We start from the raw sequence: 25,680 nt of genomic DNA on the forward strand, positions 1-25,680 counted from the left end.
TGCTGACCGCCGGCCGTCAAATGACGGCCAGGCGGCGCACCTATTGTGGCGGGAGGACGTCATATGACGTCCTCCCGTTTAAACAGGGAATGCGCGCGATCGTGCGCGCGCATCCCTGTTTCTTCGGTGGCGGCGTGTCACGGAGACACCGCTCGCCACCGAAGGGGGTGAACAGCCATTCGTTATGGCTGTTTACCACGTGATCGGCCGTGATGAAGTCACGGCCGATCACAGATGGTCACACCCCGAACGTGCATGGCGCATGCGCGCGATCGCGCTGCGCGTGCACGTCGGTGGCGGCGTGTTCCCCGGGAACACTGCTCGTCACCGACGCTGGTAAACAGCCATTGGCCGGCTGTTTACCCACGTGATCGGCTGTGATCCTTTCACAGCCGATCACTAAAATGTAAACAAACCGCGGTAACGGGATGTTACCGGGTTCTCCTCCTCACACACCGATCGTGTGTGAGGAGGAGATTGCAGTAACATCTCGTTACCGCATACAGTGTACACCAATCACACTGATTGCCCCCCCCCCCCCCCCAATAAAGAGGACCTGTCACCACCCCTCATAGTACCTGTCAATCACAGTCCATCAGAGTACCTGTCACAGTCCATCAGAGTATTTGAGTACCTGTCCCAGCCCATCAGAGTACCAGAGTACCTGCCCCAGCCCATCAGAGTACCTGCCCCAGCCCATCAGAGTACCCGAGTACCTGTCCCAGCCCATCTGAGTACCCGAGTACCTGTCCCGGCCCATCTGAGTACCCGAGTACCTGTCCCGGCCCATCTGAGTACCCGAGTACCTGTCCCGGCCCATCTGAGTACCCGAGTACCTGTCCCGGCCCATCTGAGTACCCGAGTACCTGTCCCGGCCCATCAGAGTACCCGAGTACCTGTCATGGCACATCAGAGTACCCGAGTACCTGTCACGGCACATCAGGGTACCCGAGTACCTGTTACGGCACATCAGGGTACCCGAGTACCTGTCACGGCACATCAGGGTACCCGAGTACCTGTCACGGCACATCAGGGTACCCGAGTACCTGTCACGGCACATCAGGGTACCCGAGTACCTGTCACGGCACATCAGGGTACCCGAGTACCTGTCACGGCACATCAGGGTACCCGAGTACCTGTCACGGCACATCAGGGTACCCGAGTACCTGTCACGGCACATCAGGGTACCCGAGTACCTGTCACAGTCCATCTGAGTACCCGAGTACCTGTCACAGTCCATCAGAGCACCCGAGTACCTGTCACAGTCCATCAGAGTACCCGAGTACCTGTCACAGTCCATCAGAGTACCCGAGTACCTGTCACCGTCCATCAGAGTACCCGAGTACCTGTCACAGTCCATTAGAGTACCGAGTACCTGTCACAGTCCATCAGGGTACCCGAGTACCTGTCACAGTCCATTAGAGTACCGAGTACCTGTCACAGTCCATTAGAGTACCGAGTACCTGTCACCAGGCCATCAGAGTACCCGAGTACCTGTCACCAGGCCATCAGAGTACCCGAGTACCTGTCACCAGGCCATCAGAGTACCCGAGTACCTGTCACCAGGCCATCAGAGTACCCGAGTACCTGTCACCAGGCCATCAGAGTACCCGAGTACCTGTCACCAGGCCATCAGAGTACCCGAGTACCTGTCACCAGGCCATCAGAGTACCCGAGTACCTGTCACCAGGCCATCAGAGTACCCGAGTACCTATCTCCAGCCCATCAGAGTACCCGAGTACCTATTTGCAGCCCATGTCTCATAGAATATACGTTGGGGTGTTTACTTTCCAAAATGGGGTCATTTTGTGGGTAATTTCACTGTCCTGGTGGTCCAGGACCTTCAAAAGTGTGATGGGTAGGAATGAAATGAGATGTGTCATTTATGCTCCTAGAACGCCTGAACGTACTACTTCAATGTTCGGCCTCTCTATGTGGCCAGGCTGTGTAAAAGTCCTACACATGTGGTATCGCCATACTCGGGAGGAGTAGCAGAATGTATTTTGGGGTGTAATTTTTGCTATATACATGCTATGTGTTAGAAATATCTTATAAATTGACAATTTTGTGTAAAAAAAAATGCGTTTTAATTTTTTTCCACATATTCCAAAAACTTCTGGAAAAAAGTACCGAGTACCTGTCACAGTCCATTAGAGTACCGAGTACCTGTCACAGTCCATTAGAGTACCCGAGTACCTGTCACCGTCCATCAGAGTACCCGAGTACCTGTCACAGTCCATTAGAGTACCGAGTACCTGTCACAGTCCATCAGGGTACCCGAGTACCTGTCACAGTCCATCGGGGTACCCGAGTACCTGTCACAGTCCATTAGAGTACCGAGTACCTGTCACCAGGCCATCAGAGTACCCGAGTACCTGTCACCAGGCCATCAGAGTACCCGAGTACCTGTCACCAGGCCATCAGAGTACCCGAGTACCTGTCACCAGGCCATCAGAGTACCCGAGTACCTGTCACCAGGCCATCAGAGTACCCGAGTACCTGTCACCAGGCCATCAGAGTACCCGAGTACCTATCTCCAGCCCATCAGAGTACCCGAGTACCTATTTGCAGCCCATGTCTCATAGAATATACGTTGGGGTGTTTACTTTCCAAAATGGGGTCATTTTGTGGGTAATTTTACTGTCCTGGTGGTCCAGGACCTTCAAAAGTGTGATGGGTAGGAATGAAATGAGATGTGTCATTTATGCTCCTAGAACGCCTGAACGTACTACTTCAATGTTCGGCCTCTCTATGTGGCCAGGCTGTGTAAAAGTCCTACACATGTGGTATCGCCATACTCGGGAGGAGTAGCAGAATGTATTTTGGGGTGTAATTTTTGCTATATACATGCTATGTGTTAGAAATATCTTATAAATTGACAATTTTGTGTAAAAAAAAATGCGTTTTAATTTTTTTCCACATATTCCAAAAACTTCTGGAAAAAAATGAACCGTTCAAAAGACTCATTATGCCTCACAGATTATACGTTGGGGTGTTTGCTTTCCAAAATGGGGTCATTTTATGGGAAATTCCATTGTCCTGGTACTCCAGGGCCTTCAAAAGTGTAATAGGTGGTTGAGAAACGAGATGCGTAATTTTTGCTCGTAGAACGTCTGAAGGTACTACATCAATGTTGGTGCTCTGTATGTGGCCAGGCTGTGTAAAAGTCTCACACACGTGGTATCACCGTACTCGGGAAGAGTAGCAGAATGTATTTTGGGGTGTAATTTGTTGTATGCATATGCTGTGTGTGAGAAATAACCTGATAATATGATAATTTAGTAAAAAAAATTAAAAAAAATAAAAAATCTTAATTTTGCAAAGAATTCTGGGAAAAAATGACAACTTAAAAAAACTCACCATGCTACTTACTTAATACCTTGGGATGTCTACTTTGTAAAAAGGGGTCATTTGGGGGGTATTTGTACTTTCCTGACTTGTTAGTGTCTCAAGAAATTAGATACACCTGATGTACTGAAGGCCTCATCAGAAGTGATCAATTTTCAGTGATTGGCACCATAGTTTGTAGACTCTATAACTTTCACAAAGACCAAATAATATATACTAATGTGGGTTATTTTTACCAAAGATATGTAGCAGTATAAATTTTAGCCAAAATTTATGAAGAAAAATTACTAATTAGCAAAAATTTATGACAGAAACCAAGAAAAAGGCATTTTTTTCACAAAATTTACATTTTATTTTATTTATAGCACAAAAAATAAAAAACCCACTAGTGATTAAATACCACTAAAAGAAAGCTCTATTTGTGTGGAAAAAAGGACGCAAGTTTCATATGGATACAGTGTTGGATGACTGAGTAATTGTCATTCAAACTGTGAGAGCGCTGAAAGCTGAAAATTGGTCTGGTCAGGAAGGGGGTGTAACTGCACTGTACTGAGGTGGTTAAAATTTTCCGAGAACCAAATCCGATTGGACCTTTTCCGATTGTTTGTAGAGAATTTCCGACGGACAAAGTGCCACGCATGCTCAGAATAAATGACGAGACGAAAGCTATTGGCCTCTACGTAGTCCTGTCGTATGCAATGAACGTCACCGCATTCAGAACGATCGGATTTTCCGGCAACTTTGCCCGACCGTGTGTATGCAACACAAGTTTCGGCCAAAATCCGTTGGAAAAAATCAGACGGATTTTGTGGTCGGAATGTCCGACAGTGTGTACAGGGCATTAGGCTTCATGTACACAGCACATTTCTGAACTTCTCCTTAATGCTGGAACATCACAGCATCCATGTTTAAGAACGTGTGTTTAGCAGCGTTTACAAGCCATGTTTAGCCGCGTTTGCGTTCAAAAGCGTTTACTAAAGATAACCACAGGAGATCCTCCCAAATTATTTAAAAAGCACTAAAAACAAGTATTTATTAATTATTTCAGTCATTCTGTGAGAGAACAGTGTGAGTAGCAGCTTACAAAGCAGTGTGCTTGTAGCTAGCTGTTACTTTTTGGTTGGTTAATATGGATCCCGTGATGAGCATGTGTGAGAAAATGCTCCTGATGTTGCTTTTGCTGAGGCTCCAAAGACGTAGAAAATTGCATGAGAGGACCAGAGTTTGTCGCTACTGGACACATCCATTGATGGCTCAACGCATGTCCACAGGATACTTTTCTAATATGTATGTCCATCTGCGTAATTACCCAGAGAAATCTTCTAATTTTACACGCATGTCAGTTGACACCTTTGATGTTCTCTTGGAAAAGGTTAGACCCCGTCTAGTTTGCATGGACACCAACATGAGGAAAAGTGTGCCACCAGAGGAACGTCTGTTGGCAACTCAACTTCAGCGTCAAGTAATGCAAGTTATGTATTGTACAGCATAATTGGCCAATGAGGGGAATATCACACGGTATATCAAGCTTGCAGGCAGTGATAATTGAGTTTTTGGTTTGTTTTTAGCATTTTCCAGGCTCAAAAGTAATAAATAAAATGTTTCCTTTTAAAAACGCTTCTAGACCAAAACGCGCCTAAACGCTGGTAGCAGCGTTTGGTGCTTGAAATGCCTCCAAACACAGCTTCTGAATGCTTTTTTTTGGGGTTCCAAAAAAAGCCTCTAAACTCAACTGCCCAGAAACAACTATAGACAAACCTGTGTGCATGTACTGATAAGATAACAGAGGAGGGTTCAGGAGTAGTTGAAAAAAAAATGGCCAACTGCTCCTAAACGTCCATTAACCAGCAGCAGTGTACATGAGACCTTAATTCTCCAGAGCTACTCCTGTTTCCTCAAATAAGGTTGTTATAACCTCAAGGTTGTTTTTTTTTTATTTTTTATTTTTTAACGCTACCACTAGGCAACTTAAAAAAAAAAAGAAAGCCCAGGAGACTCAATAAGAAGTAGAGTGACATCACATAGCTGTCACTAAAGCCTTCTTGGAAGATTTCCCTTACATTCTGTTCTGTGGAGAAAGAACTGAAAAATGTCGCCTGGTTTATTTGCAATGGTCACCAGCACAAATAGAAGAGTTGAAAATGCAAGGACACACTACAATCTTATATATTTTAACCCTTTCCCACTATAGCCAACAGAGAAAAGACTTTGGATACACTTTATTAGATTAACCACACAGGCTGATTTTTGAAAGGTTCAACAAATATTTAAATAAAACAAATAGAAATGTGTAGCTCTGGAATGACAGGTTCTAGTTTCTGATCCGGTCTATAAATGTTCCTTCAAAAGACAAAACACAGTTCTGTATACAACCAGTGTTTTTCTTGACTCACTATCTTATCTACATAGCTTTTGCAGTGATATTCTATACTGTACATAATTTTAACTTTTGATTTTATCTGACAGTGGCTGCTAAATGCTAGAAGTCAATAGGAAATATATAGGAGCTCTTCCAAAAGCATGAAATTCACAACTCTGAAAAGTTCTTAATGAACAAGCAATTTAGAAAGGACAGACATGTCATGTAATTCATTTGCACCTCTGTTGCCTTTATGTCACCAAATGCTCTCCAGAGGCTGCAATGTGTCTATAGCTTCACCTCTTCTCTCCTCACTGACTGTTACACAAAGTGTAATTGCTGACAAGAAGACTAAAAGGGTAAGGGGCATTCATATCTCCCTAGTCAGAATGTAAAAAGACCTATCACATGAGTATTTTTATATTAGACCACGCAAGGGTGCTTGTGTTCGTGCCTAGAACAGCCATTTGCTTTTTTTTCTAAAGTGGGTTAGCAAAATAAAAAGGCAGAAGGGTAGGTAGGGCAAAATAGATCTTTAATCAGGCATCAACACCTTGGGCAATGTGAGATACAGCAAAACACTTTCAAGTATAAGGCCCATATTGTGTTAAAAAGAAAAAGGGGGCTATGGATGCCACCCGTGGTCTTTAACCACTTAAGGACCGCCTCACACCGATATACGTCGGCAGAATGGCACGGCTGGGCACAATCACATACCTGTACGTTGCCTTTAAGTGCTCAGTCATTGGTCGCGTGTGCCGCCGCTGGCGCACGGTCGACCCGGTCTTGAGCTCCGTGACCATGTGACCCGATCGCCGCCGGTGTCCAAAAAATAGCACAAAAAATAAAAAAGGCAGAGGTAAAAAACGCAAAAGAAAGCTCTATTTGTGGGGAAAAAAGGACACCAATTTTGTTTGGGAGCCACGTCGCACGACCGCGCAATTGTCAGTTAAAGCAACGCAGTGCTGAATCGCAAAAAGGGGCTTGATTCTTTAGCTGGAAAATGGTCCGGGGCTTAAGTGGTTAAACCATGCAGTGCATCAATAATATGGAATTTCCTTGTCCTAAGCACTAAGGCTAGAATTCTCTTTAAATATCAGTTTAACCAAGTCCATTCTTTTCCTATTTTTTCTCTTAAAATTACAGTACAAAAATCATTGTCAGAGAATCTAGAAGAAATAAAGTCAGTCTTTACATCAACATTTTTTTAATTGCTAGGAAAAAATGAGGCAGACTTGAAGGACCACTCTTCTTTTATGCCATTACTCTGTTTCTATGTAAAGTAAAAAAAATAAAAAAAAATAAAAATCCGGCTTGCGCAATTTTGGTGTTTAATCATATATGAAAGAAAAAGCCCAAACCCAGGCACAGCTATTGTTTTACATTTTTAAAGCTGAAGTTTAATCTGCCTATATCTTGCCCTCCCTGGTCCTTCCTTATCAACATGCAAATTACATTTTTAAACAAAACTGGTTTTCATCGCATACTTTAATTTAGACCCAATGGCATCACTGGATCTCAGTGCTTCTCCATGCAATGCAGGCAGAGCATGGCTGATGGGAAGCACCACTGGAGTGATAAAATATCTTCCTGAATGCAGGAAGTTGTGGTCCACATGTGATGCTGAACTTCCATGGATTGAAAGAAATGTAATCCAATGAAAAATAGGGGGATGGCAAGGGACAGTAAAGCTGAGTAGGAAAGGACTCGATGAAGCCTCCTCAGTAAAGGAGACAGGCTCTATATGCCTTGCTAAAGATTTTAATGCATGCTTTGAAAAACTTCAAACATGCAGTGAAAAAACAAAACAAAAAAAAAAACGAAAAAAACAAAAACGAAAAAAAAAAATTTCAGATGTAAAATAAATGTATGTGTATACATGTAGACAGAATATTACTGAGTTTATTAACAAAAACACTACTGAGTTTAAAGTGCAGCATCTCACAAAAGCAGTAGGTTACAATACATATATATATATTTTTTTTTTATTTGCCTTCCTCAAAAACAACGTATAGCTTATATATATATATATATATATATATATATATATATATATATATATATATATATATATATATATATATATATATAAAGTTAACAGTATATTTGTGTTTTATAAATAACAGACACTTCATTACTACATCAGTAATGTAAAAAGGATCATTACACAGAAGCATCCAAATCCCTATCAATTTATATACAGAACAAGAAATGACATGACTTCTCCAAAACTGCACATTAAAAAAGAGGAAATACTAAAAAAAAAAAAAAAAAAAAAAAAAATCCAAGAACTAACATTCCTGAGATATACAACCTTCCCAGTGTCATTACAAAATTTACAATGAAGGAAGATGAATAATCTTTTGGTAATTTTACACACTAGCTTTGAAACTAGCCTATAACTTTTGTAATGAAGACTGATGATGAATGGTAGAAGCCTTAAAATGACAGGTTGAAAATTGCCAGGAATATAAGTGAAGAAAATAAATCCTTAGGATTACATCATGTGAATTCTTGTCTGCAAACAAAGCCACACCTTCATACAGTACATGTATCTCACACACCAACTACTGTCTGGCTTAACAACATGCACTACCATTAAATATCCAGGAGGTGGAGCTTCACTGCCAGACTAGGAATAATGTGTTCATTAAATGATTTGTAAGGAATCCGATTTGCTAAAGCTTACATCAATCACTGGGGATCCAAAGCTGAGCAGAGGAGTACAGCTGGGGGATGTTTTCACACACCCAACATTTACCATTTACATAAAGGTGTGTGTTTGTGTGTATATAATTTATATATTATATGGCTACACTCATAACTGCTACATCTACAGGACAGCTTATTATTTTGTTGAAAAAAACAGCTTACTGGCAGGATCATCAGGTGAAACGGAAGGAAAAAAGAAAAAGGCAAAAACACAACTACCACATCTAAGAATTGGTGTGCTGCAGTACAATAAATGTTTGCTTTTAGGTTTAATACTGCTTTATGGCTGATAAACTTATCATTCTAGGATTGATGCAGTGGAAAGGATAGACATTGACATTTTGGTGTATTTTGCTTCTAGGCTGCATACACACTCACATAGATGTAGATTATTTAAATGCACTTTTTTTTTTTTTTTTTACTTAAAGTGAAAAGTAGTTAGACCATCTACCACTCTTTTATTGTTTTTGTCTCCACCAAGGAAATTTTCCCCTGTTTATCTGTCACACAGACATTAGGTGACAATCCTAAATGATACAGAATGACGTGACAATCGGTGAGATGAGTCTTCCAATCTATTCCATTGTCAACTTTCTAAAAATGGGAATTCCTCTCATGTGTCTCTAAGGCTGGATTCACACCTATGCAGTTTTAGTACTTTTTGCATTTTGCAGATTTGCACTGCAGTCCATTTATCATGGTTTCCTATGGAACACGTTCTGTAGTACAAATCTGCAAAACGCAAAAAGCACTAAAAATGCATAGGTGTGAATCCAGCCTTAGACAGGGAAGAAAAATCTCCACTGCAGGGTTCATATAACAAATAAACAAAAAAAAAGCAAAACAAAAATCACAGCAATAGGAGTTTTAACCCTTCTGTACTTTTTCAAAAGCTAAATAAAAATGGTTTGTCTATACATACACTTTAAATGGAAACCATAATTGTTATGGTTCATCAATTACAGATTGTGCTCAGAAAAGAATTGTATTCATTTTAGCACTAGCTGTCTGCATTCAAAAATCCGTAAGGCTCCGTCTGAACTAGCATGACCCTGTGATCATGTAGATGTGGGAGCCTTACAAACTGAAAAAAACATCAAATTCCAGGGCATTCCCAGGATAGTAGATGTGTAAGAAACTGCCTTGAGCATACCACCAGCCAACTTCAAGGAGGTAAATATGAAAAATATTAATGTTCACTATTTTTCACTTACAAAAGTTTTAGTTCTGCGCAATAAAAAACAAATTAAATTGCCTTTAACTGATTTAATGTGGTGATGCAAAAAAAAAAAAAAAAAAAAAAGCTATATAGCTTGCACAGAATTTACAATAAATCAAACATATAATTAGATGTTTCTGGGGGGAAAATAATGAGAACAAAATGAAACTCTTACAACTTTTTTTTTTTTTTTTTTTAGAAAAACAACTTTTCAACAGCCAGCATGGTAGAACACAGAAAGAAACTAGTTATGAAGGGAAGAATCTAGGAAGGCTGCATGAGGTCATGCATAGTGGCATCTCAAACTGAAGCTAGAGAGAGGGGGAAAACATGAAGAATTCAAGTTTAGCCACTGCTGTTACTTTGTGATTCTAGCTCAAAAGGGCTTCAGGCACTTCAAATTCTATGAATACATACATACTATTCCAAATAATGTATCTTGTAAAATCTAGTAAAATTCTAGCAACTTGGCAGCAGGCTCACACTGGGGAAGGGGGGGGGGGGGGTGACCACAAGCAGTATATACTGTATGCTGGTGGGCAGCAATAGCAGGGGGAGTTATATGCCCCCCCTTAATTTGCATGCAAGCATGAAACATTTTTAGTGTTAGTGATGAACTATACTATGCTATGCTTTAATACTAGCTTGCAAACTGATTTCTCATTTCAATAAATCCTTTGAAATTAGTAAAGTAGAATGTTTTAGCTTTGAATAGTGTGAGAAAAGGTTAGCGCCTTTATTCAAGTTTTATTGCTGTCTGTGTCCCAGTTGGGCAGAGCCAAGCTCTATAGTTGTCCTGGTGATTTACCGTCCCAGAAAGTGTTGGGAAATCCCAATTTTTACAGACGTCACCAGAAAAAAAAGGTAATGATAAATCTTTGAATAGAGATATTTCCTCTTACTTCCTGTTGGGCATCTAGTACAAAAAGAAAGAAAAATCTCCTCCAACACAAACACAAACTATCAGAACTATCCCTTACTTAAAATGGTAGTAAACTCTGTACTACCATTTGTACCTACAGATACTGTGAATATCTTCTAAACTTGCACAGTTTAGGAAATATTTACAGTGCATGCAGCCAACATTGGCACATATACTCCAAAGGTCCAGGTTAGAGCCTGCTCCGGAAACGACATTGCCGGTGCTCAGGAACCCAGAAGTCAGACAGGGGGAATAGGTCAGTCCTCTCAGTGGTGACTTTACAGCGCTGCCGGGCTTAGTTCCAAGGTGAGCATTTCAGAATGTGCTAGTATATGATGCATACTAGCACATTATGCCATTGCCTTGTAGTTTTTTATTTTTTTTGAACATCTGCAGTTCACAACTGCTTTAATTAAGAGCTAAATAAAAAAGTGGTTTTAAATGACCCCCCAGCTAATGTTTCTCATTAGTTAGGGAAGGGATAAACTCTCTCTCCAATTGCCGTCTGTGTCATTGCTGGGGAGATCCACTCTATTTGTATAGGGGAGAATAATTACCAAGAGTGAAAGTCAGGGCTATCAAAAGTAGAAAAGCGTCCTCTGCTAGCATGCTGAAGAGAAGGACCCTTTCCATAAACATTTTTTATTTAACCACTTGCTTACTGGGCACTTAAACACCATTCTGCCCAGACCAATTTTCAGCTTTCGGTGCTCTCACACTTTGAATGACAATTACTCAGTCATGCAACACTGTACCCAAATGAATTTTGTGTCCTTTTTTTCCCACAAATAGAGCTTTCTTTTGGTGGTATTTGATCACCTCTGGGGTTTTTATTTTTTGCGCTATAAATGAAAAAAGACTGAAAATTTTGAAAAAAAAACGCATATTTCTTTGTTTCTGTGACAGAATTATGCAAATTATTAATTTTTCTTCATAAATTTTGGCCACAATTTATACTGCTACATATCTTTGGTAAAAAATAACCCAAATTAGTGGATATTATTTGGTCTTTGTGAAAGTTATAGAGTCTACAAGCTGTGGTGCGAATCGGACAAAATTGATCACACCTGATGTACTGGTGGCCTATCTCACTTCTTGTGACCCGAACAAGTCAGGAAAGTACAAATACCCCCCAAATTACCCCTTTTTGGAAAGTAGACATTCCAAGGTATTTAGTAAGAGGCATGGTGAGCTTTTTGATGTTGTCATTTTTTTCCCACAATTCTTTGCAAAATGAAGATTTTTCATTTTTTTTATTTTTCTCCACAAAATTGTCATTGTAATAGGTTATTTCTCTCACGTGGCATGTGTATACCACAAATGACACCCCAAAATAAATTCTGCTACTCCTCCTGAGTATTACGATACCACATGTGTGGGACTTTTTCACAGCCTGGCCACATAGAGAGGCCCAACATGCAGGGAGCGCCATCACGTGTTCTAGAAGCATAAATTACACATCTAACTTGTTGACTACTTATTACACTTTTGAAATACCAGGACAATGACACGTGACACTGATGACAGATGGCACTGATACGTGGCACTGATGACAGATGGCACTAATATGTGGCACTGATGACAGATGGCACTAATATGTGGCACTGATGACACGTGGCACTAATATGTGGCACTGATGACACGTGGCACTAATACGTGGCACTGATGACACGTGGCACTAATACGTGGCACTAATACGTGCCACCGGTGACAGATGGCACTAATACGTGGCACCAATGACGCGTGACACTGATGACAGATGGCACTGATAAGTGGCATTGATGACACGTGACACTGACAACAGATGGCACGTGACACTGACAGGTGGCACTGATGACAAATGGCACTGATACGTGGCACTGATGACAGATGGCACTAATACGTGGCACTGATGACAGATGGCACTATGTGGCACTAATAACACGTGGCACTAATGACAGATGCCACTTATACGTGGCACTGATGACAGATGGCACTGGGGACAAATGGCACTGACAACAGGTGGCACTGGGGACAGATAGCACTGCGGGCAGGTGGCACTGGGGTGGGGTGGATTGCACTGGGGCGGATGGCACTGGGGCGGATGGCACTGGGGCAGGATGGCACTGGGGCAGGATGGCACTGGGGCAGGGTGGCACTGGGGCAGGGTGGCACTGGGGCAGGATGGCACTGGGGGGGGGCATGGCACTGGGGGGATGGCACTGGGGGAGGATGGCTCTGGGGGAGGATGGCACTTTTTTTAAACTTTTTTTTTTACACTTTTTTTTTTTTCTTCTGTACACTGACGGCTGCTGCAGCCGTTCTTCTCTCCCCTCTCACACGCTGTCTGTGTGAGGAGGGAGAGCGGCGCTGAGAGATGATCTCATATGTTTACATATGAGATCATCTCCCATTGGACACGCCGATCACGCTGTAAACGGCCGCTGTGATTGGCCGTTTACAGCGATCTGTGTTTGCCTGTCCCCGGGGGACACGGCAAACACAGAACTTCCGCGATGCGCGCCCGCGGCGGCGCGCATTGCGGAAGTAAACACCAGGCCGTCCAGGGACGGCCAGGCGAAGGAAGCCGCCCGCTCTAAGGCCGTCATTCGGCTATAGGGCGGGCGGGAAGCGGTTAAGATGTGTATTAATTTGCTAGCAAATTTGACTACTTCGGGAAGAGTAAATTCCCAAGCACAGCTTTTTTGGTTCTTACACATCATAGCCTTCTCCTATTATTTAAGAGCATAATTTGTCAGTGCTGGTCCAGCTTTTCTACCCCTCCCCTCTCTACATAACCTTTTATGTAGCAGCTGGGGGAAGAGCTAAAGAGAATACTATAAAGCGCCATTTGAGTGGCAGCTGAAACTGCTGGTGCTGCTGACATGACATCCAAGCTGGCGGTGCCCAGCAACAGTCTCTGGGCAGTAGTATTGTATTGCCCTGTGTGAATGGTTGGAGTCATCTATATGATTTCATTTTTAATACAGAAAATCTTTCATTGCTAGTAAGAGTGATTTCTGCATAAGAGAGAAAAGGCCCATAACCTTAGGACACTAGCAAAAAAATGGGGACTCAGAGTGGGGTTATAGGGGGACATGTCCTCAAAACTTTGCCAGCTTATAATAACCCCTGTATGAATAAGATTTTAGGGTTAGGGGTTATATTCACTATTAGGCTTTTAAGCATCTTTGGATAAAGTATTGAGTTAAGGTTTACAATGGTCATAAGGGTTAGGTTATATTCTATAGGGGTTGTTGATGAGTCTGGGGTGGGAAGCAGGTGATTAGGAACATATTACACCCCAAAAACAGGTTAACATGTAACCAGCTCCTAAAGGTAAACTTAAAGGGGTTGTAAACCTTTGTGTTTTTTCACCTTAATGCATCCAATGCATTAAGGTGAAAAACACCTGGCAGTGACCGGCCCCCCAGCCCCCCAGTTTTACCTACTTGAGCCCTGAAACTTGACCATATGGGGACGCGATGTCTCTCTGCCTGGGGTTCTCGGCTCATAAATAGATAGATTGATAGCAGCGCAGTCATTGGCTCTCGCTGCTGTCAATCAAATCCAATGACACAGATGCCGGGGAGTGGGGCTGAGTCATACATTCAATGGCTATGGACACAGAATGTGCTGGACTCAGGAGCGCGCCCGCAAGGTAATCCTCCTTGGAAAGCACCTCTCCTGGGGAGTTATCTGATGTGGGAAAGAGCCACGAGAGCCACTGGGGGACCCCAGAAGACGAGGTTCGGGGGCCACTCTGTTCAAAAGGAGCTGCACAGCTGAGGTAAGTATGATATGTTTGTTATTTTAAAAACAAACAAAAAAAACCCCCCAAAAAAACCGAACCTTTAAAATCACTTTAACCTTTTTGTAAATGATGTTATGAGATGATCTGAACAGTTATGGTTCTTAAAAAGCAAAGAATTTGCAAATATTTTAAATTACATTTTTAGCAGAATTTAAAAAAGCAGAATTTACTTTAACTGATTTTTACATTTGTTCTTTTATTATTTTTTATTAAATATAGAGTATTTCAGATAAGCCACAAGAGGGAAGATTGTATGTACACACACACACACACACAGATCTAGTGAGGGTCCATTCTCCCCCCATCCCAGTTTTGCTGATATATACAGATACATTTTTGGTATTAAAACCTCTCACTGTAGGGAGAGAAAAAAATATATTTTCTTACCCCAAAAACATGAACTTCAGATTGTCATTAGGATGGACAAGACTGTAAGACAGAAATGTTTATTAAAATCTTCAAGTGTCAGTAAACCTATATTTTTTGGTGTCATCTCTATAATTATGTTCTCTGTGTGCATAATCTTTCATGTATATTTTCATTGCTAGTGAATATTATGTTGATCCTGCCCTTTTAATGGGCGTAGTTATTTTGCAGTTAATCCTCTGTCTGCTGCATTACAACTCTCAGTGCACATGCTCTGCCTTTACCCTGTGATAAAGCTTTCACTGCCTCCTTTCTCATCTGGAAGCCGCACCATTTGACTTTTTTGCTCGCTGGGTGGGGGTGTGGGGGGACCCTCCAGCAGGTTAACTGACAGCTGCTCCCTCTCCCCAGCTATCTGCTCCATGTGATAAATCAGCATTGTACTGTGTGTGTGTGTGTGTGTGGGGGGGGGGGGGGGCAGCAGGGTGATTGATAGAGGCGTCTTCTTCCCTGTTAGCCACCCCATGTGACACACTATGCAGCAGTACAATTATTTTATTTCAATTAAAAATTACATTTACAGTGAAAAAATGGCTTCCATGTTCTTTACTCATTTTCTTTTCAATAAAAATTGCATTTTTTCTATAAACGTACATGACCCCCCCCCCCATCAGCTCTGTACCTGGCCCCAGGAAAAGAAAGTTAACCTCCTGCAATAATGTCTGCAGGTTGTGTCAGGGGTTTCTTGCTTGCTCCACCAACGTATCTCACAGTGTGGGGCAAGTTCAACATTGAAATGTGACCAATAGATCTCTCACCAGATGCTGACATTTTCTCTCCTGGCTTCTTCCTGGTGCCATGTCTTTGGCCTCCTGATTGACCAGAAAGGATTGGCATGTCTCCTGTGTGTGTATACAGGAGTCATTCATTCTGGCAGCACCAGGGTGTTGGGAATGTCCACTAAGCTCTGCACACATTAGAAGATTGTGGACAGGCAGGTATATTTTTATCTTATTGCAGAAGAGACATCGCATGTCCTTTCTACAATAAAGAGTTGCCTGCTCTTTTTAAAGTAGTTCTAAAGGTTGAAGGTTTTCTACATTAAAAAGGTAAAAATCCTTCAATATGCAGCCCCCCTTATACTTACCTGAGCTCGATCCATCACTGTGCATGAAAGCAGAGGCTCTCGCTCTCCTCATTGCCTAAGACACAGCAGCAGGAGCCATTGGCTCCTGCTGCTGTCAATCACAGCCAGCGATGAGGGAGCAGGGGGCGGGGATGAACTCCGCTTTGTGTGTCTTACAGACACATAGCTGGCTGAGAAGCAAGCATGCACAAGTGCTCCCATAAAAAGCAGCTTGTTATGGGGGCACTTGGCAAGGGGGGAGAGCATACACCAGCGGGGGACCCGGGCAGAGGAGCAACAGGGCTGCTCTGTGAAAAACCACTGCACAGAGCAGGTAAGTATAACACACTTTTTTTTAAAACAAATATTTACAATTACATCTTTAATTATAGGTTTAGTTCCACTTAAAAATGGTTGCATTGCTTGATATATATATATATAAAGCTTTCTTATCCATCTATATAACATTTCTGCCCCCCCCCCCCCCCCCATTTTTTTGAGACTCATAAAAAAAAAATGACTTCAAAATTTCAGTATTCAGGGACATGCTAGCCACCCTAAAAATGACAACAGAATATAACCTCATTAAGCGCTTGCATAACATGCACATTTTTTTAGGCTTTGATGTTTGCACCCTAAATATGCAAGCTAATTTTTCCATTCCACTTCCCACTCTAGCCTTTAAACTGCCTTAATCTCCTGCCCTTGGATGTTGACTTTATAAGAACAAAGGTCAGGGGTTATAAAGAGACAGACCTCAAAAGATTTAAGACCATCAACTCATGCCTGAAAGAATTCTTCATCACACAAAACAAGCACACATTTTCTCTTAAAAAAAAAAACAACGAACACATTATTTATATAAATGATACACATGCAAGCCCCACATATTAATCTTCAAAGGTTATGTTCTAGCCTACCATTATGTTATAAATTTCTCCGTAAAACATTCAAGTGACAACAGCCAGTCCTAAAGATTGTTTAATATATATATACATATACATATATATATATATATATATATATATATATATATATATATATATAGATATAGATATATATATAGAGAGAGAGAGAGAGAGAGAGATTTACAAATAAGTGAAATAGTCTAAAAAGTATATTTCACACACAAATGCACTCACATTCATAACCATAATACACACACACACACACACACACACACACACACACCTGAAAAGATTATAGAAAACAATTTAACAGAAAGAATTTAAATCATTATCAAGAATATGAATGATAGAGCAACTGAAAGATATTTCGATTTAGCATGTTGCTTTTAGGTACTACAGCTAGGATTCCATATGACCGTTCAGCAACACATGGTATGCTGTAAAACAAAGAACCTTGGCTACATAAAGAACATTTCTAATTACCCAATTATGTTACATTTTTAAATGCACATCATCTAAGCATAACAATGAGCAAATAACCACATCATTACTTCAAATTGTATATAGCGTCTCTACAAAAGGCAAATCAAATATTTTGAATTGTAAAAATCAGAAACTAATCGAATACATCTTATGTCTATATTTTCTATTTTCAAACCCACAGTCGCATCAAAGCAATTCACTTGTGTTCTCAACAACCAATTTTCACTGAAGAACAATACCTGCATGACAGCCATGCACAGCAGCATCCCCTCCAGCATGGAAGAGGTTACCATCAAACAGCTACTATGAAGATTTTTCATCTTGTTGCTGTGTTATAATAGTCTATCCATCCTGGCACATCGTCTATTAACTTGCATGCTGTTGTCAGAGCAACTACTGTAAAACAGACATGCTAGTCTTACTAAAAGGGGAGTGCCAGATGATATGTATGCCGGAGGAAGCCTTCATTTACTCTGAAAAGGCCAGGAATGTTTTTGGAAAGGATGTATAGATTATACAGATTATACAGCACACAAATAGTGTCATTTGAAAATATTAAAACAACAGATACAGTGTACTAAAAAAATAAAAAAGTAATCCATATGTAACAGGAATATATCTTTCAACTGCAAGTACCAAATATTGTGTTTATTGTAAATAAGGACCAAAATAAATAAATAAAAATGTAACTATAAGCACGTCCTTCTGGCTCCTGCAGCTGAAAGCAGATCTCCAATCTGACCGTAGACTATTAATATTCTCACAATGCACTGACAACAGTATAAATTAGATATGGTGGAGTGCAGATGTGCCAACTAAAAATCCCTGAGCCATAAGTTCATCAGATGGCAAAAAGCATCTTGGAAGTGCACAGCACATAAACACCCCCCCCCCCCCTCCACCCCCTAATCATTCTGCCCAACACACCTGTAGCGATGTATATTTATAGAGGCCCAGCCCTTTAAGAATTATAAGTTTCACAAAGCCATTCAGATTTCATTCTATCCATCCATTGTATTTATTTTAATTATTCCTTTGAATGGCAGGGCATCTGTCCACACAGCCATGATTCTATTGCAAGGATAGACCATTTGGTCAAGTATGAAGCTGCAGCTGTTTTTGACCAATGAATCATTTGCATCTGTAAACAATGCTGAAGCAGAAGTTTCAAGAAGTGAAGCAGATGTCGTTTCACTGAGTGCAACTCACCAGGCTTCACAGAATGTTTTTCATTAGACAATCATGAGCCTTTACCAACAAGTCTACATTTGGGGTCCCATTTGCCTGTTTTGTTTTTCAGGTCAGCAGTTGGACAGACACTAATCAAAAGAAGCTTGCGTCTACAAGTGTCCACGAAGCACAGACCATTTCTCTTTCACATTGTAAATATGTTCAATGGGATCTTCTATTCATCGCTACATGTGGCATGCAAGATAACTCGATTGAGAGAAATATGATATTACACAATAAAAAGCCAACGTTCCATATTGGGTAGGACATAAAATAATTCCTTTTCTCCTAACTAGCCTTTCTGCTTTTAGGGATAATAAAGGCTGAATTATAGTGATTTTATAAAAAATAAAAAATACATTAAAAAAAGCATAAAATATCCTTAGTTGCCCATTGTACCCACCCGCCCTAAGGCCTGATTCACACCTATGCATTTTTAGTGCTTTTTATAGATTTGCACTACAGTTTCCTATGGAACACATTCTGTAGTGCAAATCTACAAAATGCAAACGCACTAAAAATTCATAGGTGTGAATCCAGTCTAAAGCAAGAGCCCAATTCTCTTACATGGACTGAACATTAAACATACTCTATTCAACAAGCACATATTATGAGAATTAGATAAAAATGGATGTGACTACAAGGAAAAGTGCACAAACATGTTAAGAAGCTACAAGGTTAGCCATTGAAGCAAAATAAAGGTGAGAGAGTCCATTTTTATTTTTACATATGTATGTTGCACATAAATTTACACAGATCTGATTTCTTCCAAAATTAAAACGATAGGATTTTATACAAGAATCCTTGCCCAAAAGACTGGTTGACTTAGGATAGGCGCCCCTGCTCTGCATCTGACTTAATTAGGATCACAGCATTTAAAGAAGGAACAGATGCTGTTACATTTATTACAATGTAATCAGACAGCATGCTGTTAGACAATAGAACTGGCGGATTACGTGCAAAAAACTATGTATAGGATCATAGTATTGCTCACACTCTGAAAAATGTTTTACTATGTGTTTATGCTAAAGGTTCATCGGACCACGCAGCTTGCTCTTAATCACATGACCAGTCTAGGTGCTATAATACAAAAAGCTGCATCATCAGCATCATTTAAAGCTGAACTCCAGGCAAAAGGCTAAGCACACAGATGAAATGAATATGAAAGGAATATTAAGGGAAACATTTTACCTGCCAAACGATTTATGTTGTCCAGATCTGAGATGTACACTGCTGTGCCACACCACACAGTCCTGTCTGGCTGGACAGAAGACCCAATTTATATCTGCTGTAGTTAAAAACTTAGGCTGGGTTCATACCTATGTGTATTATGACATTTTAAAATACGTTCATTTGAATGAGGCGGGTTCAAATATGTGTGTTGCATTCACACTCCGCATTGCCCATAAAAGTGTGAGTTTTCTGGGCATTGCGCAAGCACATCATCTTAAATGGGAATGCATCTGATTCTCAGATGCATTCCGTTGTGAACAGGATCAAATCCTGACGTAAACCTGACCTAATACTGATTCAGTTCTGACCTGATCCTGATAAAAAACGTACGTGAAACACTGAACAACTACTTTGTCAATTAGATTTGAAAACGGTACTTCAATTTGCACTGCACATGTGTGAACCCAGCCTTAAAGTGTTTCTAAAGGCAGAAGGTTTTTTACCTTAATGCATTCTTGCCTAAGCCTCACCTTGATCCAGCAATGTGCATCCTGGGTTTCTCTCTCCTCATTGGCTCACAAAGCAGCAGCCATTGGCTGCTGCTGCTGCTGTCAATCACAGCCAGTGAGCCAATGAGGAGAGAGCATGAGGCGGGGCCAAGCCAAACTCTGTGTGTGAATGGAAAATGTCCATTCACAGGAGTGTGGCTCTGAAACAAGCATGCTCGAGTGCCCCCATAGCAAGAGGCTTGCCATTGGGGGTTGGGGGCACTTGGTAGAGGGGAGGAGCAAGGAGTTCTAGCAGGGGACCCAAAAAGGAGGATGATAGGGGCTTCTCTGAAAAAAAAAAATTACACAGAGCAGGTACGCATAACATGTTTGTTATTTCAATTTAAGCTGGGTATACACTAGTAAAATTTCATTCAACATTTTTCGTTGCAAGTACAATTGTTTTTTTCTAATCATGAGTGACACTAATTTTCGACCACAGTGAAAGGAAAATTTGAAGGAGCAGGATGGAAAAAATGTCTTGAATGTAGAATCTTAACAGTGTGTGTGACTTTCATTTGGTAAAGTCCATTCATTTCAAAACAGAATGTTAAAAGCCAATGAAATCAAACTATTTAAGAACGATAATTGAATGTTGTGTGAATAGCCTTACACATTTTCATTTGAAATTTTACTAGTGTATACCCAGCTTTACAAATCTCCTTTATAACCACCTCCTCAAAATCTGAATGAACATTAAAAGGAGCAGCAGCATACCCATGAGCTAATCAAGTCTTTTTCAAACAGGGTGCCACCCTGGAGTGCCTTCTGGGTTCTTTAAGAATGCCTTTGCAAAATGCTACAAAACTGCCCACAACTGCATCCAAACTGTGTACAAGTCAGCAGGTGGATGAAGCCTACCTTTTCTGTTACACAAAGCGCCTGTTTTTTCATTGTACAGCATTACTACATTTGCGGGTCAACTGTCAGCCTCCTAACAACCGATGACATCATAGGTTGATAAGGAGGATGTCGGGCACCTGCACCACATTCGCCCCTCCCTGCTCCTCTCTGTCAGCACTGGAGTCATATTAGCTGAATGAGGGAGAAGAGAAAGTGAGGGAGAGGGAAATGCTAGTCAGTACCAGAGTGCAAAGATGTATTTGCTTTGAAATAATAAATCACCTATAATGTTGGGTGTCCTACATGTGTAGATAGTGCTGCGATATGTAAAACAATTATGCTGCGTACACACGACCGGTCTTTCCAGCAGAAAAGGTCAGACGGAATCAATTCATCAGTTATTCCGATCGTGTGTGGGCTTCATCTGACTTTTTTTTTCAAAAATTCTGACGGACCTAGAAATAGAACATGTTTTAAATCTTTCCGACGGAATCAATTCCTAATCGGGAAAACCATTAGTCTGTATGCTATTCCGACGGACCAAAAACTATGCAAGGGCAGCTATTGGCTACTGAACTTCTTTTCTAGTCCCGTTGTACGTCGTCGTGTTCTAAGCAAACAGACTTTGGTGTGATCATGTGTAGGCAAGTCCGTTTCAGCGGAACTCCATCGGAAAGACCGTCAGAGTTTATTCTGGACGGAAAAATCGGTCGTGTATACGTGCCATTGGTTTCATCTTTTACATTTTAGAATGGGGTACTTCGAGAATATTAAAGAGTACCGCGACTAAAAAAAGGTTGCGAAACACTTAACTAATTTCTCTGCTCGCTTCTATTAGCATTCACCTTGCACTGCAGCCCAACTGATTTGCTCCTTGTGCTGCTTCAATCTGAACTCTGCTGTACAAAGGCTGCAAAAGGTACCTACACAGCATTAAAAAAAACAATTAAATGAGTAAATGATTAATACAGACTCATTAATTTGTGCATTTTATTTCTGCCTAGGATTCAGTTTTAATACTTGCATTGATAAAAAGTCTCTTTAGTAATGTAGAGGATGAGACTGAAAAATTACCTTGTGTTCTTTGCATAAGACATGGGCCTACTACTTTAGTTAATGGGTGGGTGATGTGTTATGTTTTTTTTGGCAGTTGAAAAAAAAATCATAGCAGACTTCTAACAAATTATAAGGTAATTACTGATAATACTAAACCACAAAATGTATGTATTAACAGTGTTTTTTTTTAAAGTAGAGATTTCTATTAAAAGATCATCAAAAACCAGCAAGGGATGATTCATCAAACACTAAATGACTAAACATTCCACAGATGCCAGCACTGAGGTGGGGTAATGAAACACTAGGACAAAGTGCTGGAAGAGTAGCATTTTGCTTTAAATGTGAAAAAAGAACATCTTTCCATGGTTCTCTTCACTGCTCTGGAACAACAATGCCAACATTTCTGTAAGCTTTAAAGATGGCAAACTATATTTTCTCCAGCTTTCCTTAAGATTAACTTGGTCCAAATGGTATTTTCCAATAGCTAGAGATGAGGCCCGGGTAAGAATGCATGAGGGTAAAACATGTGATTAGCAACAAATCAGTTGATATTCATATAAAATACATAAAGCATTCTGCGGATGACTAAATACCAAGAACCCTAGATGCACTCATGAAAAAGATGTACATGTGAATGCCATCATTGGTGCATTCAATCCATCTTTGGTGAGAAGATGAATAAACAGCCCTTATGCATAACCAAAAAAAAAAGACTGGAAAAATAAAAAATAAACAGCTGTACAAAATGATATTCAATATCATGTTAACAATTCTTATTAGAAGAAGGGAGTAAATTGCTCAGATGCATATCAGTTCATTTAGGTTATTTGGCACAAAAAAAGCACTTCCTGTGAATTAGGTGAATTTGATTATGTACAGGAGTTTTACAGTTTTTCGATCTCATTTAAATTCCATCTGAATCCACTAGGAAAACATGACCATAAGAATGCTTAGGGAGGGCGTGGTCTTGACATGGCTACAGGTGGACGCATGTAGTTTGAGCTCCCAGCCTGCACCCACTTAGCTCATAAGACTCTGATATTTGCAGAATGCCTTCAGTCAGGAAGCAACAAGCGAAGGGAGGCAAACAGGCAGCTAAGATGAGCAAGGCCAGCGGCAGTATTGACCGTTATTTCCCCCGGCTCCCAGATGGCCTCCCGGATCACAAGATGGCGGAGCCATGAGGCTCTCCACCCGCGACCTCGCCAGCTGCCTCATACTCATATGTCCCAACGGATCTCCGCTGCACCTCTCGGAGCCCATTGATACAACTCTGCTCCCTTCAAATGAATGCTGAACTCCGAGCCCTCCTCCAAGCCCTTCCGACTAAAATGGATATAGAACTAAACATCGAGCGCCTGGAGGAGAAACACCGCAAGGATTTACAAGTGGTTAGAAAAGCCAGTCAATCCCTCTCCACCAGACTAACAACAGGGGAGTCTTCTATGGCGGCCTGAGCCAGCGAGTGTCGGGCTGGAGTCCCTGCAGGATGCCCATGTGGATGCAGCAGTGTTCTTACACTTCCATTCTGAGGACGTGGAAGACAGGAGCAGACCGAATAACCTGCGGATTAGGGGTCCACCTGAAGCGATGGGCCCTGAGAATCTTGCGGAAACAGTCATTGCGATTTTTCAGAGGGTCTACGGAAGCGTCCTCCCTAACCAGGTGGCGTTCGACAGGATCCAAAGAGCCCTGGGACCCCCTCTACTGACCCCACTGGACCGAGAGATGTGATCTGCAGGCACAGATACATGCTCAAGGAGACTGTCATTGGGAAGGCATGGGAGTTCGGGAAACTAAACTTTGATGGTGCGCCCTTCAAAATACTCCCTGACCTTTCCAGAGACACCTTGCAGCGGCAGGCTATGCTACGCCCGGTCCTAGATGTTGCCCGTCGGTCAAACACCACATACAGATGGGGATTTCCCCCTCGGCCACCTTCCGCAGGGACCAGCGGTTCTTTAACCTGCACATACCAGGAGACTTGCCCGCTCTCTTCCCGTATATGGGAGCAAACCCCGTCCTGGTCCAGAACTGGCTGATGTTACTGCCCAGGCCAGCGGGACGTGCGGGCTCAGGGAACCCTGCGGACTGCTCAATCCCTGCCGCAGAGAACATGGAGATGCTCCCGGATGCCCCTGCCGGAAGTCCGTGAGTCTTGATCTGCACCGGCCACACCACACAGATGCTCTCCCTCTGACCAGCGCCGATGACCCCACTGGCTATCTCAAGTTATAAAATTAATCAAATAAGCTCTTTGCTGCACTCCCAACAGCTTCTGGATGCCGACATCTCACCGCTCTTCCACGGTATATCCGATGCAGGTAACTCATTACTTATACACACCTGTGTCTATTGTGCCAGGTGGCATAACTACGACCACTGCTAGAATACCTGATGTATATCACCATGACTCTGCTCTGCCTGCCTACCTCTGAGTCCAGTGTTTGCCTGAGCTGCTCACTTCATACGGTCTGAGAACAGGGTGACTGGGGATTCCATCACTGCTGTGAGCAATCGTTATTGCTCTCCACAATCCCCAGCCATTGCTTTATTAACCACCTATCCACCCCTAGTAGAACTGACCAAGACTGCACACCCTAATGGAGGTCTTAGTACCTTCATTTTTGAAACACATGCTTCTGCTGTGAACAATAGATGGTACTACAGTGCACGGTGGAACTGTCTGATGCTAAGTGGGACACGGGAAACAGCCACTGTTGCTGACACCATCTCTTGTGACCTGTACACTGTTCTGAGGGGTGGGCAATGTCTCCTACAAGTTTATTTTAATTTTTTTACCCCTCTGCCCTGAAATGGGGAATCCTAACATTGATTTTGTTAATGAAAAAGCAATGAATCTCTGCCCATACTTCGGTAGGCTAGGGTGAAGGGGGGGGGGATTGTTAGATATGGAGGGATGGCCACTCATGTCTCTGCCTTGACTTCTGCTGACACCCTCCTGTCTGATTGGCGAGAGGGGGCAGGATGGGACTTTGAAGGGGCGTGCCCTGGTGGAGTTCTGGCGGAGTCTACCTAGGGACGATTTGAGGCAAAGAGAGCGGTACTACCATGACATTATTATTGGGAGACAAAAGACACACAAGTGCTAAGCTATACTGTGCTGGACACCTACTTAGTAGGTGAGGTCTTCTACCTGGCAACCTACATAACACCTGAGCCCTAATACCCAAAGGAGGATCTCTGGGCTCTCACTTGGCATAGCTGCCCCCCCTACGCCACTGGTTACTCCTCTTTAGATACATTGGCGCGCCCAGGTGAGTCTAGGCCCTCCCTGCCTTGATATTAGGATTGTGGAGTGCTCCATGCTGGTTGAAATTACACCCCTGAACTACAAATATGCTGGAGAGGTTGTATTCTTCTACTGTTTGGGTTATGTTTTCATTTCATATTACATACCATTGCTGTTGATGTTTGCTGCCAGGCTGGGTGGGGAGGGTAGGGGCCAGTCCTGTTAGGCTTCTGTCTACCCCCTCCCCCACTCAGGTTGGTGCACTTCCCCAACGACGTGGGTGGAGTGCCCTGTTGGCAATCTTTTGACATTGTAGCTTCAATGTCCGTGTCTAATCGCAT

At 41.9% G+C, this 25,680-nt stretch overlaps 1 protein-coding gene across 2 annotated transcripts in view; it reads right to left on the reverse strand.

The window, feature by feature from the left end:
- Positions 1-25,680, reverse strand: part of LIN28B (lin-28 RNA binding posttranscriptional regulator B) — a 97,595-nt gene that overhangs the window by 14,324 nt on the left and 57,591 nt on the right. Inside the window, exon 4 of one of the 2 annotated variants that reach the window (XM_077487186.1) lies at positions 14,741-14,782. The exons of the other annotated variant lie outside the window; for it this stretch is intronic. Coding sequence (XP_077343312.1) covers positions 14,741-14,782 — 42 coding nt within the window. The remainder of the gene's footprint in view (positions 1-14,740; positions 14,783-25,680) is intronic. 2 annotated transcript variants of the gene reach the window in all.

Source organism: Lithobates pipiens, unplaced genomic scaffold, assembly GCF_037356315.1.
Source record: "Lithobates pipiens isolate NorthernLeopardFrog02 unplaced genomic scaffold, aLitPip1_a1.2 Scaffold_18, whole genome shotgun sequence".
Classification (NCBI taxonomy): Eukaryota; Metazoa; Chordata; class Amphibia; order Anura; family Ranidae; genus Lithobates; species Lithobates pipiens.